The sequence below is a fragment of the Ranitomeya imitator genome, chromosome 2, assembly GCF_032444005.1.
Source record: "Ranitomeya imitator isolate aRanImi1 chromosome 2, aRanImi1.pri, whole genome shotgun sequence".
Lineage (NCBI taxonomy): Eukaryota > Metazoa > Chordata > Amphibia > Anura > Dendrobatidae > Ranitomeya > Ranitomeya imitator.
The window spans coordinates 161,548,264-161,563,883 of NC_091283.1; the positions used below are offsets into that span (position 1 = coordinate 161,548,264).

At 43.1% G+C, this 15,620-nt stretch overlaps 1 protein-coding gene across 4 annotated transcripts in view; it reads right to left on the reverse strand.

Moving 5' to 3' along the window:
• The window catches only part of NSMF (NMDA receptor synaptonuclear signaling and neuronal migration factor), a 78,343-nt gene that overhangs the window by 20,474 nt on the left and 42,249 nt on the right, over positions 1–15,620 (reverse strand). For 3 of the 4 annotated variants that reach the window (XM_069747710.1, XM_069747708.1, XM_069747709.1), the window contains 6 exons: positions 8,822–8,874; positions 8,258–8,347; positions 8,025–8,149; positions 7,689–7,772; positions 7,496–7,529; positions 6,572–6,642 (listed from right to left, as the gene is read on the reverse strand). In XM_069747710.1, coding sequence (XP_069603811.1) covers positions 6,572–6,642; positions 7,496–7,529; positions 7,689–7,772; positions 8,025–8,149; positions 8,258–8,347; positions 8,822–8,874 — 457 coding nt within the window. Of the gene's footprint in view, positions 1–6,571; positions 6,643–7,495; positions 7,530–7,688; positions 7,773–8,024; positions 8,150–8,257; positions 8,348–8,821; positions 8,875–11,886; positions 11,956–14,058; positions 14,065–15,620 lie in introns of all 4 variants that reach the window. The other variant, XM_069747711.1, reaches the window with a different exon arrangement.

The following is a 15,620-nucleotide window of genomic DNA, read 5'->3' on the forward strand; positions in this document are numbered from 1 at the left end:
AACCCCACCTGATTCTGTCTTCCTTGCTCCTTGTCAATGTTCCAGTGTTGGATCTGAGCTTCTGGATCTTTCCTGTGGCCTGCTGCTCTGCTTAGATAAGTGCTTCTTTGCTTTTGTTGCTATTTTTTTCTGTCCAGCTTGTCTGTTCGTTTTGCTGGAAGCTCTGAGACGCAAAGGGTGTACCGCCGTGCCGTTAGTTCGGCACGGTGGGTCTTTTTGCCCCCTTTGCGTGGTTTTTTGCTTTAGGGTTTTTTGTAGACTGCAAAGTTCTCTTTGCTATCCTCGCTCTATCTAGAATATCGGGCCTCACTTTGCTGAATCTATTTCATCCCTACGTTTTGTCTTTTAATCTTGCTAACAGTCATTATATGTGGGGGGCTGCCTTTTCCTTTGGGGTATTTCTCTGAGGCAAGTCAGGCTTGTATTTCTATCTTCAGGCTAGTCAGTTCCTCAGGCTGTGCCGAGTTGCATAGGTAGTGTCAGGCGCAATCCACAGCTGCCTTTAGTTGTGTTTAGGATAGGTTCAGGTATTGCGGTCTACAGAGATTCCACGTTTCAGAGCTCGTTCTATTGTTTTTGGGTTATTGTCAGATCACTGCATGTGCTCTGACTGCTGGCACACTGTGTTACTAGATTGCTTTCAGAACAGTACAAGGAGCCACACTAATGATTCTCAATAGAGGGAAAAAAGAAGTTCTGACATCATTTTTTTTTCTCAGCTCTGTGTTCAGTCTTTTTTTTCCCCTAGACATTTGGGTGTTTCAGGACACAGGTGTGGACATGGATATTCAGGGTCTGTGCTCTTCAATGGATAATCTCGTTACAAATGTACAAAAGATTCAAGATACTATTGATCAGAAATCTATGTTAGAACCAAGAATTCCTATTCCTGATTTGTTTTTTGGTGATAGAACTAAGTTTCTTAATTTCAAAAATAATTGTAAGCTATTTCTGGCCTTGAAACCTCATTCTTCTGGTAATCCTGTGCAACAGGTTTTGATTATTATTTCTTTTTTGCGCGGCGACCCTCAGGACTGGGCATTTTCTCTTGCGCCAGGAGACCCTGCATTGAGTGATGTCAATGCGTTTTTCCTGGCGCTCGGATTACTGTACGATGAGCCTAATTCAGTGGATCAGGCTGAGAAAAATTTGCTGGCTTTGTGCCAGGGTCAGGATGATATAGAAGTATATTGTCAGAAATTTAGGAAGTGGTCAGTACTCACTCTGTGGAATGAATCTGCGCTGGCAGCTTTGTTCAGAAAGGGTCTCTCTGAGGCTCTTAAGGATGTCATGGTGGGTTTTCCTATGCCTGCTGGTTTGAATGAGTCCATGTCTTTGGCCATTCAGATCGGTCGACGCTTGCGCGAGCGTAAATCTGTGCACCATTTGGCGGTATTGTCTGAGATTAAACCTGAGCCTATGCAGTGCGATAGGACTATGACCAGAGTTGAACGGCAAGAACACAGACGTCTGAATGGGCTGTGTTTCTACTGTGGTGATTCCACTCATGCTATTTCTGGTTGTCCTAAGTGCACTAAGCGGTTCGATAGGTCTGCCGTCATTGGTACTGTACAATCTAAATTCCTTCTGTCCATTACCTTGATATGCTCTTTGTCATCGTATTCTGTCATGGCGTTTGTGGATTCAGGCGCTGCCCTGAATCTGATGGATTTGGATTATGCTAAACGTTGTGGGTTTTTCTTGGAGCCTTTGCGGTGTCCTATTCCGTTGAGAGGAATTGATGCTACACCTTTGGCCAAGAATAAACCTCAGTACTGGACCCAGCTGACCATGTGCATGGCTCCTGCACATCAGGAAGTTATTCGCTTTCTGGTGCTACATAATCTGCATGATGTGGTAGTGTTGGGGTTGCCATGGCTGCAAACCCATAATCCAGTATTGGATTGGAACTCTATGTCGGTATCCAGCTGGGGTTGTCAGGGGGTACATGGTGATGTTCCATTTTTGTCTATTTCGTCATCCACTCCTTCTGAGGTCCCAGAGTTCTTGTCTGATTATCAGGAGGTATTTGAAGAGCCCAAGTCCGATGCCCTACCTCCGCATAGGGATTGTGATTGTGCCATCAATTTGATTCCTGGTAGTAAATTCCCTAAAGGTCGATTATTTAATTTATCCGTGCCTGAACACGCCGCTATGCGCAGTTATGTGAAGGAATCCCTGAAGAAGGGACATATTCGCCCATCGTCATCACCACTGGGAGCAGGGTTCTTTTTTGTAGCCAAGAAGGATGGTTCGCTGAGACCGTGTATTGATTACCGCCTTCTTAATAAGATCACTGTTAAATTTCAGTATCCCTTGCCATTGTTATCTGACTTGTTTGCTCGGATTAAGGGGGCTAGTTGGTTCACTAAGATAGATCTTCGTGGTGCGTATAATCTGGTGAGAATCAGGCAAGGAGATGAATGGAAAACTGCATTTAATACGCCCGAGGGTCATTTTGAGTATCTAGTGATGCCGTTCGGACTTGCCAATGCTCCATCTGTGTTTCAGTCCTTTATGCATGACATCTTCCGTGAGTATCTGGATAAATTCCTGATTGTTTACTTGGATGACATTTTGATCTTCTCAGATGATTGGGAGTCTCATGTGAAGCAGGTCAGAATGGTTTTTCAGGTCTTGCGTGCTAATTCTTTGTTTGTGAAGGGATCAAAGTGTCTCTTCGGTGTGCAGAAAGTTTCATTTTTGGGGTTCATCTTTTCCCCTTCTACTATCGAGATGGATCCGGTTAAGGTCCAAGCCATCCAGGATTGGACTCAGCCGACATCTCTGAAAAGTCTGCAAAAATTCCTGGGCTTTGCTAATTTTTATCGTCGCTTCATCTGTAATTTTTCTAGCATTGCCAAACCATTGACCGATTTGACCAAGAAGGGTGCTGATTTGGTTAATTGGTCTTCTGCTGCTGTGGAAGCTTTTCAGGAGTTGAAGCGTCGTTTTTGTTCTGCCCCTGTGTTGTGTCAACCAGATGTTTCTCTTCCATTCCAGGTCGAGGTTGATGCTTCTGAGATTGGATCAGGGGCGGTTTTGTCACAGAGAGGTTCTGGTTGCTCAGTGTTGAAACCATGTGCTTTCTTTTCCAGGAAGTTTTCGGCTGCTGAGCGTAATTATGATGTGGGCAACCGAGAGTTGCTGGCCATGAAGTGGGCATTCGAGGAGTGGCGTCATTGGCTTGAAGGAGCTAAGCATCGCGTGGTGGTATTGACTGATCATAAGAACCTTACTTATCTCGAGTCTGCCAAGCGCTTGAATCCTAGACAGGCCCGTTGGTCGTCATTTTTTGCCCGCTTCGATTTTGTGATTTCGTACCTTCCGGGCTCTAAAAATGTGAAGGCGGATGCTCTGTCTAGGAGTTTTGTGCCCGACTCTCCGGGTTCATCTGAGCCAGTGAGTATCCTCAAGGAAGGAGTCATTGTGTCTGCCATCTCCCCTGATTTGCGGCGAGTGTTGCAAAAATTTCAGGCGAATAAACCTGATCGTTGTCCGGCGGAGAAATTGTTCGTCCCTGATAGGTGGACTAGTAAAGTTATCTCTGAACTTCATTGTTCGGTGTTGGCTGGTCATCCTGGAATCTTTGGTACCAGAGAGTTAGTGGCTAGATCCTTCTGGTGGCCATCTCTGTCAAGGGATGTACGTACTTTTGTGCAGTCCTGTGGGATTTGTGCTAGGGCTAAGCCCTGCTGTTCACGTGCCAGTGGGTTGCTTTTGCCCTTGCCGGTCCCAAAGAGGCCTTGGACACATATTTCGATGGATTTCATTTCTGACCTTCCCGTTTCTCAAAAGATGTCAGTCATTTGGGTGGTCTGTGATCGCTTTTCTAAAATGGTCCATCTGGTGCCCTTGGTTAAATTGCCTTCCTCCTCTGATTTGGTGCCTTTGTTCTTCCAGCATGTGGTTCGTTTGCATGGCATTCCTGAGAATATTGTTTCTGTCAGAGGTTCCCAATTTGTTTCAAGGTTTTGGCGAGCCTTTTGTGGTAGGATGGGCATTGACCTATCTTTTTCCTCGGCTTTCCATCCTCAGACTAATGGCCAGACCGAACGAACCAATCAGACCTTGGAAACATATCTGAGATGTTTTGTTTCTGCAGACCAGGATGATTGGGTGTCCTTTTTGCCGTAGGCTGAGTTCGCCCTTAATAATCGGGCCAGCTCGGCTACCTTGGTCTCTCCATTTTTCTGCAATTCTGGGTTCCATCCTCGTTTCTCTTTAGGACAGGTTGAGTCTTCGGACTGTCCTGGTGTGGATTCTGTGGTGGACAGGTTGCAGCAGATCTGGACTCAGGTAGTGGACAATTTGACCTTGTCCCAGGAGAAGGCTCAACTTTTCGCTAATCGCAGACGCCGTGTGGGTCCCCGACTTCGTGTTGGGGATCTGGTTTGGTTATCTTCTCGTCATATTCCTATGAAGGTTTCCTCTCCTAAATTTAAACCTCGTTTTATTGGTCCGTATAGGATTTCTGAGATTCTCAATCCTGTATCTTTTCGTCTGACCCTCCCAGACTCCTTTTCCATACATAATGTATTCCATAGGTCGTTGTTGCGGAGATACGTGGCACCTATGGTTCCATCTGTTGAGCCTCCTGCCCCGGTTGGGTGGAGGGGGAATTGGAGTATATTGTGGAGAAAATTTTGGATTCTCGTGTTTCTAGACGGAAACTCCAGTATCTGGTTAAATGGAAGGGTTATGCTCAGGAAGATAATTCCTGGGTTTTTGCCTCTGATGTCCATGCTCCAGATCTTGTTCGTGCCTTTCATGTGGCTCATCCTGGTCGGCCTGGGGGCTCTGGTGAGGGTTCGGTGACCCCTCCTCAAGGGGGGGGTACTGTTGTGAATTCTGTGGCTGAATTCACTCCTGTGGTCACAAGTGGTACTGCAGCTTCTGAGCTTCCTCCCTCAGGTGTTCTGGTGAGCTCGTTGGCTGCTTTGTTATTTAACCCCACCTGATTCTGTCTTCCTTGCTCCTTGTCAATGTTCCAGTGTTGGATCTGAGCTTCTGGATCTTTCCTGTGGCCTGCTGCTCTGCTTAGATAAGTGCTTCTTTGCTTTTGTTGCTATTTTTTTCTGTCCAGCTTGTCTGTTCGTTTTGCTGGAAGCTCTGAGACGCAAAGGGTGTACCGCCGTGCCGTTAGTTCGGCACGGTGGGTCTTTTTGCCCCCTTTGCGTGGTTTTTTGCTTTAGGGTTTTTTGTAGACTGCAAAGTTTCTCTTTGCTATCCTCGCTCTATCTAGAATATCGGGCCTCACTTTGCTGAATCTATTTCATCCCTATGTTTTGTCTTTTCATCTTGCTAACAGTCATTATATGTGGGGGGCTGCCTTTTCCTTTGGGGTATTTCTCTGAGGCAAGTCAGGCTTGTATTTCTATCTTCAGGCTAGTGTCAGGCGCAATCCACAGCTGCCTTTAGTTGTGTTTAGGATAGGTTCAGGTATTGCGGTCTACAGAGATTCCACGTCTCAGAGCTCGTTCTATTGTTTTTGGGTTATTGTCAGATCACTGTATGTGCTCTGACTGCTGGCACACTGTGTTACTAGATTGCTTTCAGAACAGTACCCATTCAGATGGAGACGTTTATTCTCAGCGAGGTAAGGCAAGCATAGGACCTGGTATAAGAGAGATGCCGTAAAGTGGCTACCAGGTACACAAAGTGGCCATTTTTATGCGCTAAACGCTCTCATTTTTCATATTTCTAGTGCAGTAATGCAGTTCAAATTTCGTATTTCAAGTTTGTATGTTCTAGCGCTGCAGTGTGCTGCCTTATTTAACTATATACGAGTTGGCGACTCTAGGCTCAGCACCTGTTCACACTTAGTCTATGTTGGGATGTGCAGGTCAGGTTTTTGAAATGTATTCTCTAGCCTTCTGATCGTGCACTCCGCCTTCTAGCCACAGGTGTTTTAATTACAGCAGGTCCAATACTCCTCCACAGAGAGAGAGAATTTTAGTCTAGGAAGAGGTTTCGCATGTACCCATTCAGATGGAGACGTTTATTCTCAGCGAGGTAAGGCAAGCGTAGGACCTGGTATAAGAGAGATGCCGTAAAGTGGCTACCAGGTACACATAAAATTGGCCATTTTTATGCGCTAAACGCTCTCATTTTTCATATTTCTAGTGCAGTAATGCAGTTCAAATTTCGTATTTCAAGTTTGTATGTTCTAGCGCTGCAGTGTGCTGCCTTATTTATTTAACTATTTAGGGAAGGTTCAGTGACCTGTCATAAGCCATACAGATGAATATGTAAGCAGAGCACCACATAAAGATCCCCCCACAGGCCGCCACGCAGCACGAGAATATCATTAACTGAAATCTACAAATACAGATTAAACAACAACCACAAGACGGATTTCATCAACCCAGGTATCATTTTAATCAGTGTACTGGTGCCAACCTGACACTGTCTGTAGTTTACTTAGCAAATTCCAAATGACAAGTTTAATTACTTACTATAATTCCTGCCGCCACCAGTAGGGGACGATCACCATGTGTGACTTTACAGCTCACCCCATAGAGGACAGGTAATATGCCGGTGCCACAGTTTCACCCTGATTGTCGCTCACCTGGCAGAATATCAGCATTTCCCAGATCTTGCAGCCCTTCCTATAAACATTCAACTTCTTCTCAATTTCCTCTGCATTAAAACAAAAGAAATATTGTATATATAAATGCTAAAAGATACATTGTATAAGGAAATCTGCAGATTGTTACATTGTTATCTATCAGCACTCAGAGATAGCGGACCCGATTGTAACAATGATATGAGTGCTGGAAATAGATGGCTGCCTCTATAATGACAGCGAGTAAATTAAATGTCACATTTACTTAACATCGAATTACAGCTAAATGATAACAACAAGGAGCTGCGGATATGAAACTCAACGTTCTCAGCCCCACAAATAGTCACTTTTATTGGAATGGTAAAATGGTAAATACACAAGGTGAAACTATGGAAAGATTCTGTTAGCTCTGGAAACCTTACACCCATCTATTAGCTGATTTAGATGCCATTTGAGGTCCTAGGAGGGAAAAATGTCCTTAATTTTTAGAAGACCCAATTGCATATTTTTAGTAGGGGCTGTGCCAAGTTAGAAGGGTATCACCAAGTTAAAGGATAGGGAATAACTTGATGATCGCTGGGGTCCCCACTAATCACGAAAACTGAGGCTTTCCAGGGCCCTGTTTGAATGGAGTAATATCCAAGTGTCATTAATCATTGTCCAAGGGACACTGCTCAGCTACGACCATGGCACTCCAGAGCCTTGTTCTTAGGTTTGGTGAGGGTCCGAGAGGTGGAACCCCCACTGATCAGCAAGTTATTATCGCCAATCTTTGGTAACTTGCTCATATGATACATCCCCTTTAAGAATATGCTAATCAATCATTTTCTAGTCCATTTATTATGGAGGATCCTTTATATTTGCTGTATGAAGAGAGCTATCCCATTCATTCCCACCCATCGTTTATGCAAATATAATAACACTTACCTAGAATGTCATCAAATGTAGCATGTTCATGATCCTGAGGAGCGGAGGAGAATAAGGAAAGGATTAGATTTCTAAACTGCACCCTGTGTATGCTGGGAGATGTAGTACACAGCTCCATGCAGTGTATACATAATGTGTATAATATACAGTTACATTATATAAACAGTGTGACAGGCGTCTAAGTAGCTCTTACATAGAGAATGGGGATGATGGACGAGTCATCTCTCCGGATTATGGTCGGGATGTATTCTGCTTTAGGAACTTTGGATGATATTAGCTGCAGACGGAAAAAGATCTGATCACTGGATGGGAAATACATGATTTCTCTGTTGGATACTTGATGCATCTACATAAAATGCACCCAAATCATATCCCAGATATGCAAATAACTGATCATGGCCTCATCTCTTCTGATCTGTAGGATTTCTGTCCATTCTGGCAGTTCCCAATACATTCTGAATATATGTATATATTAGGCCATAGTATTACTAGGGATAGCTGCAGCAGATGCAATAGCTCAAATTCTCACCATGATCTTGGGTGGAATAAAATCGTCTCCTTCGTAGGACAGGACTTCCATTTCTCTTTCTGCCTCCCAGTTTAGGTCCTCACATTCTTCGTCCAGAGCGGTGCAGGAGCTCTGCAAATCATGGCCTGAGGGGGTACAAAATGAGGTGGGTCAGGTGCTATACTCAGGGAAACAATTGTGTCTGTGCCCTCGGGTTTCACATCAATCGCCCCATCCATTTGTCTGATACTCACTTTCTCTGGAGTCATGAATGGATTCTGCTTTCACTGGGGTGGGGTCGCTCCAGGACCGGCTGAAGCTTCTTTCTCTGCGATCGGCGAAAGCTGAAAATCAAACACATCCATCTCACATATGTTATTGCTTGGATGTCACTGTATGGGCAAACAGTGGCCTCCATTGTCCAGAGGCTTTTATTATAAAAACATATCTGGCATACTTTTTGTTTTAATACTTTTTCTTTCTGGATACCTTCCATGCAGCAAAAAAAAAAGGTATATTGGCCCAGCCGAGGCCAAAAGACGATTGTTTGGACTTTCTTAGGTAGTTTGAAGGCCATGAGTGTATTTTGTCATTGGCACTAAGAGTGTTCCTGATGGACATTACTGGCGGATGCTGCTAAATAAGGGGTGAGCTGGAAATCTAGCAAACGTCACATTTGAGTTGCCTACGTTTCCAGAGAATGGCGTGCGTTAGTCTATGCTGAGGCACGTGCAGGAATTTCTAAATGAAAATCCATAAATAGTCCTAAAAGACCCATCTGAGGGCAATTTCACTCAACATTCAGGATAGGTTCTTACTTTGAGCTTTCATCCTCCGGCTTCCCACCATCCGTAAGTGTTTGCGGAAATTCCTGTGGGAAAAGAACAGAGCAAAACCTAAGCAAGATATAAAATGAGTCTATACTGCGGATGAAATTTGTTTATTAAGCTGCTCCTCGCTGCGGGGGCACGATTAAAGGCTGGAATAAAACTGCAAAGCTTCAAAAGCCCAAAGATCACAAAAATGTTTTGTCCTAGAGCTTTGCAAACGCCAGTGGTTTTTAACACTTGTAAAGAGGAAGCGACAGCAGCCATTAATATCTATAGCTAGTAGGTAAGGACATTGGTCCGATGTAAAGAAGCACTACGGGCTCTTAATGGATGAAGCTCAACGAAGACCTTTTAAAGAGCTTCAAAGAAAATCAATTCCTCATTTCCCAAACCCAGTGATCCTTCACGAGTCATAACTCCGTGTATTTTTTTGGTTTGGAGTTATCCATTAAACCTAAAGTTCATGATGAGTGTCTGAATTTTCCAAATAGCCCCGTATTGAATTTTGGTCTGGTTGTGTCCAATGCAGGTCAGTTGTACAATCCAACCATGTGTATGTAGATAGAAAACCCCTAAGTGCGAGGGAGTTCACAGAAGGGTACGATGTCTTATGCCAGGTGAGGGTATTAGATTCCTGACCAGTCATTTATTAAAGGGTAAATCCACCTAATACACAAAAACTAACATTCAGTTTGGAGTGCTGACCTCACACTAAGCACAGCAGAAGCCACATTGAGCAAAGTAGAAGTCACTAGAGATCCACCACTGATATGACTAGTAGGGGTATAGTCTTCCCCTCCAGCTCACATAAAGCACAGTATGAGTCACGTGGATCCCTGACTGCTATGACTAATAAGGGCAGGGGCGGCGGACATATCATTGGTGCAACCTGTGCAGACGCACAGGGGTCCAAGAGGTAAGGGGGCCCATTTCTACCTCCAAAGCATGTGCAATTTTACTGTCCTGACTCTGGATGGGCCGGTTCTGGCTCCTTCCTGGTCAGGTCTGGGTTAAATTAGTCCGCCTCTCTTTGGTTCTGGGGCGTCTATTTAATGCTGGTAGTTCCCGAGTTCTGAGTCGGTTATACTTCCGTCTACTCGGTTTGAGATAGCTGACCCAGGTTATTCGTCTGTAATCGTTGAGCCTCTGTGCGTGTGTGCCTTGCTGTGTATAACCCGGTTTGCCCCCTCACCACTGCCCCTGTTTTCTGCTTTGTACTTCACTATCCGGGCTTTCTGACCCCTTGGCTTGTCTCTGACTAAACTGCTGTTTTGCCCCTTGGTACGTTGCTCCCGTCTGGCTCCCGACCCTCAGCTTGTCATTTGACTACGTGTCAGTCTTATTACTCTGTGTCCTGCGTTTTTTGTAGACCCTCCGTTCTCGCGTGGTAGCTCCACCCCCATCATCCCTGCAGTGATCACGTGACCCGCCCAGTTCAGGTCCTGTGTGCACTGCGTACCTCATTCCTCCCTCTCCCTGCGCTCCCGCTAGCGCCCCTTTATCCTGCCTCTCTATGACACCAGGCAGCATCATTACATTTACATTGTTAGGCGCTCTTGGGCTGCAGAAGGCCCATATATTGTTTTTGCACAAGGGCCCTTTTCTGACCGTGTCTGCCAGTGAGTAAGGGTATATTCTCACTTTTCACCCCACATTTGCACCGAAGGAGTCACTAATGGTCAGCTGCTGCTATAACTAGTGAGAGTGTAATATCCCTTTTCGGATCGCATTGCGTTCTTTAGGGGTCTCCACTAGAGATCTTCCACTATGGCTAGTGGGGGGGTATATTCTCCCTTTCAGAGTTTTCTTTGACGGGTAAATCAATATCCAGCCATTTGGTGGCTGATCTGATTTTTACAATGGAAAACTTTGAGTAAATTCTTTACAGAAAAAAAAAATACTTCACCCCCATTAACGCCTTTATAGTGTGGAGGATACCAGCATGTTGGATAATCAAATAGGGTCAGTCCAACCCCCAAATTCCTTTTTGAATGGAGCATTTACCACACACTGACGGAGAAGAAGCTATTATAGTCCCCCTCCCCTGTGCTGTGACAATTAGGAGGGTATTTGGCTGCCATATCTATTATGTCCAGCCATCTAATAACTGTGGGAGGCTCTGAATGAGTTACACTTAACAAGGTGGAAAGCTGGACATAAAATACTCCATCATTTGAAATAAAGTTACATTTGGGTGAAGTTCTCCTGATCCAGCCTATATTGCCAGTGCCTCCATATATTATCCTTATTAGCCATCTGCTTTGAGAAGAGAACTTTTCAATGCAATTTTTGGTGGTCACCAGGTTTCCCTGTGTGGGACTATAAGTCCCAGGATGGAGTGACACACCACTGTCATGTCGTTAACAACACAAAGCTTAGTATGTTGCTCTGTAAGAAAACACAAAGTAACGTTTTACATCTGTCTACAGGAAGCAGCAACATGACGCCTTGTCATAGAGGATGCGGAATTAGGCAGCTGCCATGTTGACGGCTCTCCTACACTGACACATGGCAGCACTGTGATTAGGGCTCCGCACCGTGGGTGTCCTAAATGGATGCATTTACATGTTGCTATTCTCAGATAAACGGCAGGGAGATTTTCCACTTGATCACTCGCTTTGAAAACACGGAGAGGAATGACAGGAAGATGAACCGATGCTGCAAATTTGCATCTACGGGGGAAACTGTTATAAAGTTAGTAATGGAAATTAAAAGGGGGACAGGTAACCGATTGAATTTTTCTTTCATGTCAGATAAAATAAAAATGATGAATTTTCTTGGGTATTTTTGTAGGTATAATGCACATTCCAATTGTTAATAAGCTGTTTTGGAAGGAAGATGCTCATGTCATATTACTATTCCACCAGCAGGGGGCACTGTTGCATTTGGAATAATCTAGATTCTAGGGTACCAAGCTTGCAAGAATAAGGAACAAACTGAGATGTCAAGTACATAATTAATATCCATATTCTTCTTTCATTTGATGAACCAGGGGAAAAATTTGATGCACAGACCTGGAAGGTATAGGCATGCACAATAGGAGCTGACCCTACCTCTGTATAAGAGCCGCAGAGTCATTTTCTCGCTTCCGTCTTTTCCTCTCGGCATAGCCCCGGAAGGCCCTGAGAAACCGGTTTATATCAATAACTAAACCCATCAACAGATGGAAAAACCAAAACAGTAGCACACACCATGTCTGGGTGAGGTAACAAACCACAAAAAACAGACAGGACAGAGGCAAAAGCAATGCTTCTGACCACACACAGGTGGAGGCGGGATGGAGACAACATAGACCTGGGATCACAGCCAGACCAAAATCCAAGGGGACCATATTTACACATAACTATAATAGAGTGAAATCCTTCTGATCTGTAATAGATCACCCAAAGATCTGTAAAACTTCTCATAACACTCAGGCCTTGAAAATAATCCTATAATGACAGTGGGTTTGTGTGCACTGGTGTCTTGCATTATGCAGCTATGTTTCTAGAATGAATATGTATATATTGAACAATTAAAATATAAAGAGCTATTTCCTATGTTTAAGGGGGCACATGGCAGGGTTCTTTATGGAAATGTGATTCACAAGTATGGCACTACATTTTACATTTTTATACTGGTGCACAATAACTAAAATCATATTGCTCCTATGTACAATAATAAAACTACTATAATTCTACCACCTATTTACAAGAATATAACTACTATAATATTGCCCTCTCTATACAAAAATATAACTACTAAAATACTGCTCCCTATGTACAAGAATATAATTACTATAATACTGCCCCCATGTACAAGAATATAACTACTATAATACTGCTCCTATGTACAAGAATATAACTACTATAATACTGCTCCTATGTACAAGAATATAACTACTATAATACTGCCCCCATGTACAAGAATATAACTACTATAATACTGCCCCTTATGTACAAGAATATAACTACTATAACACTGCTCCTATGTACAAGAATATAACTACTATAATACTGCCCCTATGTATAAGAATATAACTACTATAATACTGCCGCCTTTGTACAAGAATATAACTACTATAACACTGCTCCTATGTACAAGAATATAACTACTATAATACTGCTTCTATGTACAAGAATATAACTACTATAATATTGACCCTATGTACAAGAATATAGCTACTATAACACTGCTCCTATGTACAAGAATATAACTACTATAATAATGCTCCTATGTACAAGAATATAACTACTATAATACTGCCTCCTATGTACAAGAATATAACTACTATAATACTGCTACCCCTTATGTACAAGAATATAACTACTATAATACTGCTCCTATGTCCAAGAATATAACTACTATAATACTGCTCCTATGCCCAAGAATATAACTACTATAATACTGCTCCTATGCACAAGAATAGAACTACTATAATACTGCTCCTATATACAAGAATATAACTACTATAATACTGCCCCTATGTAGAAGAATATAACTACTATAATAATGCTCCTATGTACAAGAATATAACTACTATAATACTGTCCCTATGTACAAGAATATAACTACTATAATACTGTCCCTATGTACAAGAATATAACTACTATAATACTGCCCCTATGTACAAAAATATAACTACTATAATACTGCTCCTATGTCCAAGAATATAACTACTATAATACTGCCCCTATGTACAAGAATATAACTACTATAATACTGCTCCTATGTACAAGAATATAACTACTATAATACTGTCCCCTATGTACAAGAATACAACTACTATAATACTGCCCCTTATCTACAAGAATATAACTACTATAATACTGTTACCCCTTATGTACAAGAATATAACTATATAATACTCCTCCCCATGTACAAGAATAGAACTGCTATAATATTGACTCCATGTACAGTAACATACTATAGCACTATATAAACAGACTGTAGCTTACGAAAGTTTTTTTTTTTAATGAATCTGAGATGTGTATGCTGTGGGTGACACTAAGATTTTGTATGTACTTGTCTGTATTGATAAATCCTCTCGAGTTTTGTTGTCACTATGTTTCTAATCTAACAGCCAAGTCCATCAATGTGGCACAAGAGTCAATACAAACACGGCATGCAATTCCACGATAAACCAAAGGTGCATGCATGGAGCGGCTACATGGATGGGTGCAATATTCTATCTATCACTGTGTTTACAAGACACACAATGTGCAGTACATTCAGAGGATACTTACGAGATACTGATCACAGCAACCAGATAGGGGGAAGAAAAAAAGTCAAATTTAGTTATAATTATCAGCAATAATATATGTGTGAATGAAGTCCTGGGAAAGAGAGGGTGAGGGCAAAGAGAGGGCGAGCGCTATCTAAGCGTAGTAGATGAGTCAATCTTACTTGGTGAGAAAAGTACAACTTGCATCTTGCTCACCTGGTGTGGTTGTGTAAAGAGGCACAACAATGGGAAAAGTGTGCAAACAAGGGTGATCCTTCCACCGGTACGCTGCCCGTTTGTAATAACGTGGAGATGATTTTCCTCTCCCAGAAATTTTTTTTTCTCAGCGTGATATTGTGAATAAAGTAGTATCAGGGCGCTTCCTTCAGAGCAGGGGTGTCAAACTGCATTCCTCGAGGGCTGCAAACAGGTCATGTTTTCAGGATTTCCTTGTACTGCACAGGCGATAATTTAATCACCAACTCATTATTTGTGTAGGTGATTAAATTATCACCTGTGCAGTACAAGGAAATCCTGAAAACATGACCTGTTTGCAGCCCTCGAGGAATGCAGTTTGACACCCCTGCTTCAGAGGATCCTTAACCCAATTTTTAATAAGAGGGTTATAAAGACAAAGAACTCAGTATGTAAAATTTTATAAAAGACAAAAACATTAAAACATTTTTTGTAAACACAACGCGTTTCAGCCATGTAGGTCTATGATAAAATGATTTTGTTGTAAGCTATTTATACCCCATTTTAATTGCTAATTAGTGTGGTTGTACTAACTGGGGAACCAATCGCCATCAAACTCTTTAGCTATTAAAGTATGTATTTTAAAACTTCATCCCTAAGAAAAGAATGTTGTACACAAATATTATATAACATCACCCCTCCTTCACCAATATAAAAAAACCGCACCTGTACATATGCCTGATTAACCCCTTTCTGCCATTAGACGTACTATTCCGTCCATGTGGGGTGGGCTTTACTTCCCAAGGACGGAATAGTACGTCATAGCCGATCGGCCGCACTCACGGGGGGAGCGCGGCCGATCGCGGCCGGGTGTCAGCTGCTCATCGCAGCTGACATCCGGCACTATGTGCCAGGAGCGGTCACGGACCGCCCCCAACACATTAACCCCCGGCACACCGCGATCAAACATGATCGCGATGTGCCGGCGGTGCAGGGAAGCATCGCGCAGGGAGGGGGCTCCCTGCGGGCTTCCCTGAGACCCCCGCAGCAACGCGATGTGATCGCGTTGCTCCGGGGGTCTCCTACCTCCCTCCCTGCATCAAGTCCCGGATCCAATATGGCCGCGGATCCGGGTCCTGCAGGGAGGGAGGTGGCTTACCAAGTGCCTGCTCAGAGCAGGCACTTGGTAACGCTGCACTGCTCTCAGACAGATCGGTGATCTGTCAGAGTGCTGTGCAAACTGGCAGATCACCGATCTGTATTGTCCCCCCCTGGGACAAAGTAAAAAAGTAAAAAAAAAATTTTTTACAAGTGTGTAAAAAAAAAAAAAATCCTAAATAATGAAAAAAAAATATATATATATTATTCCCATAAATACATTTCTTTATC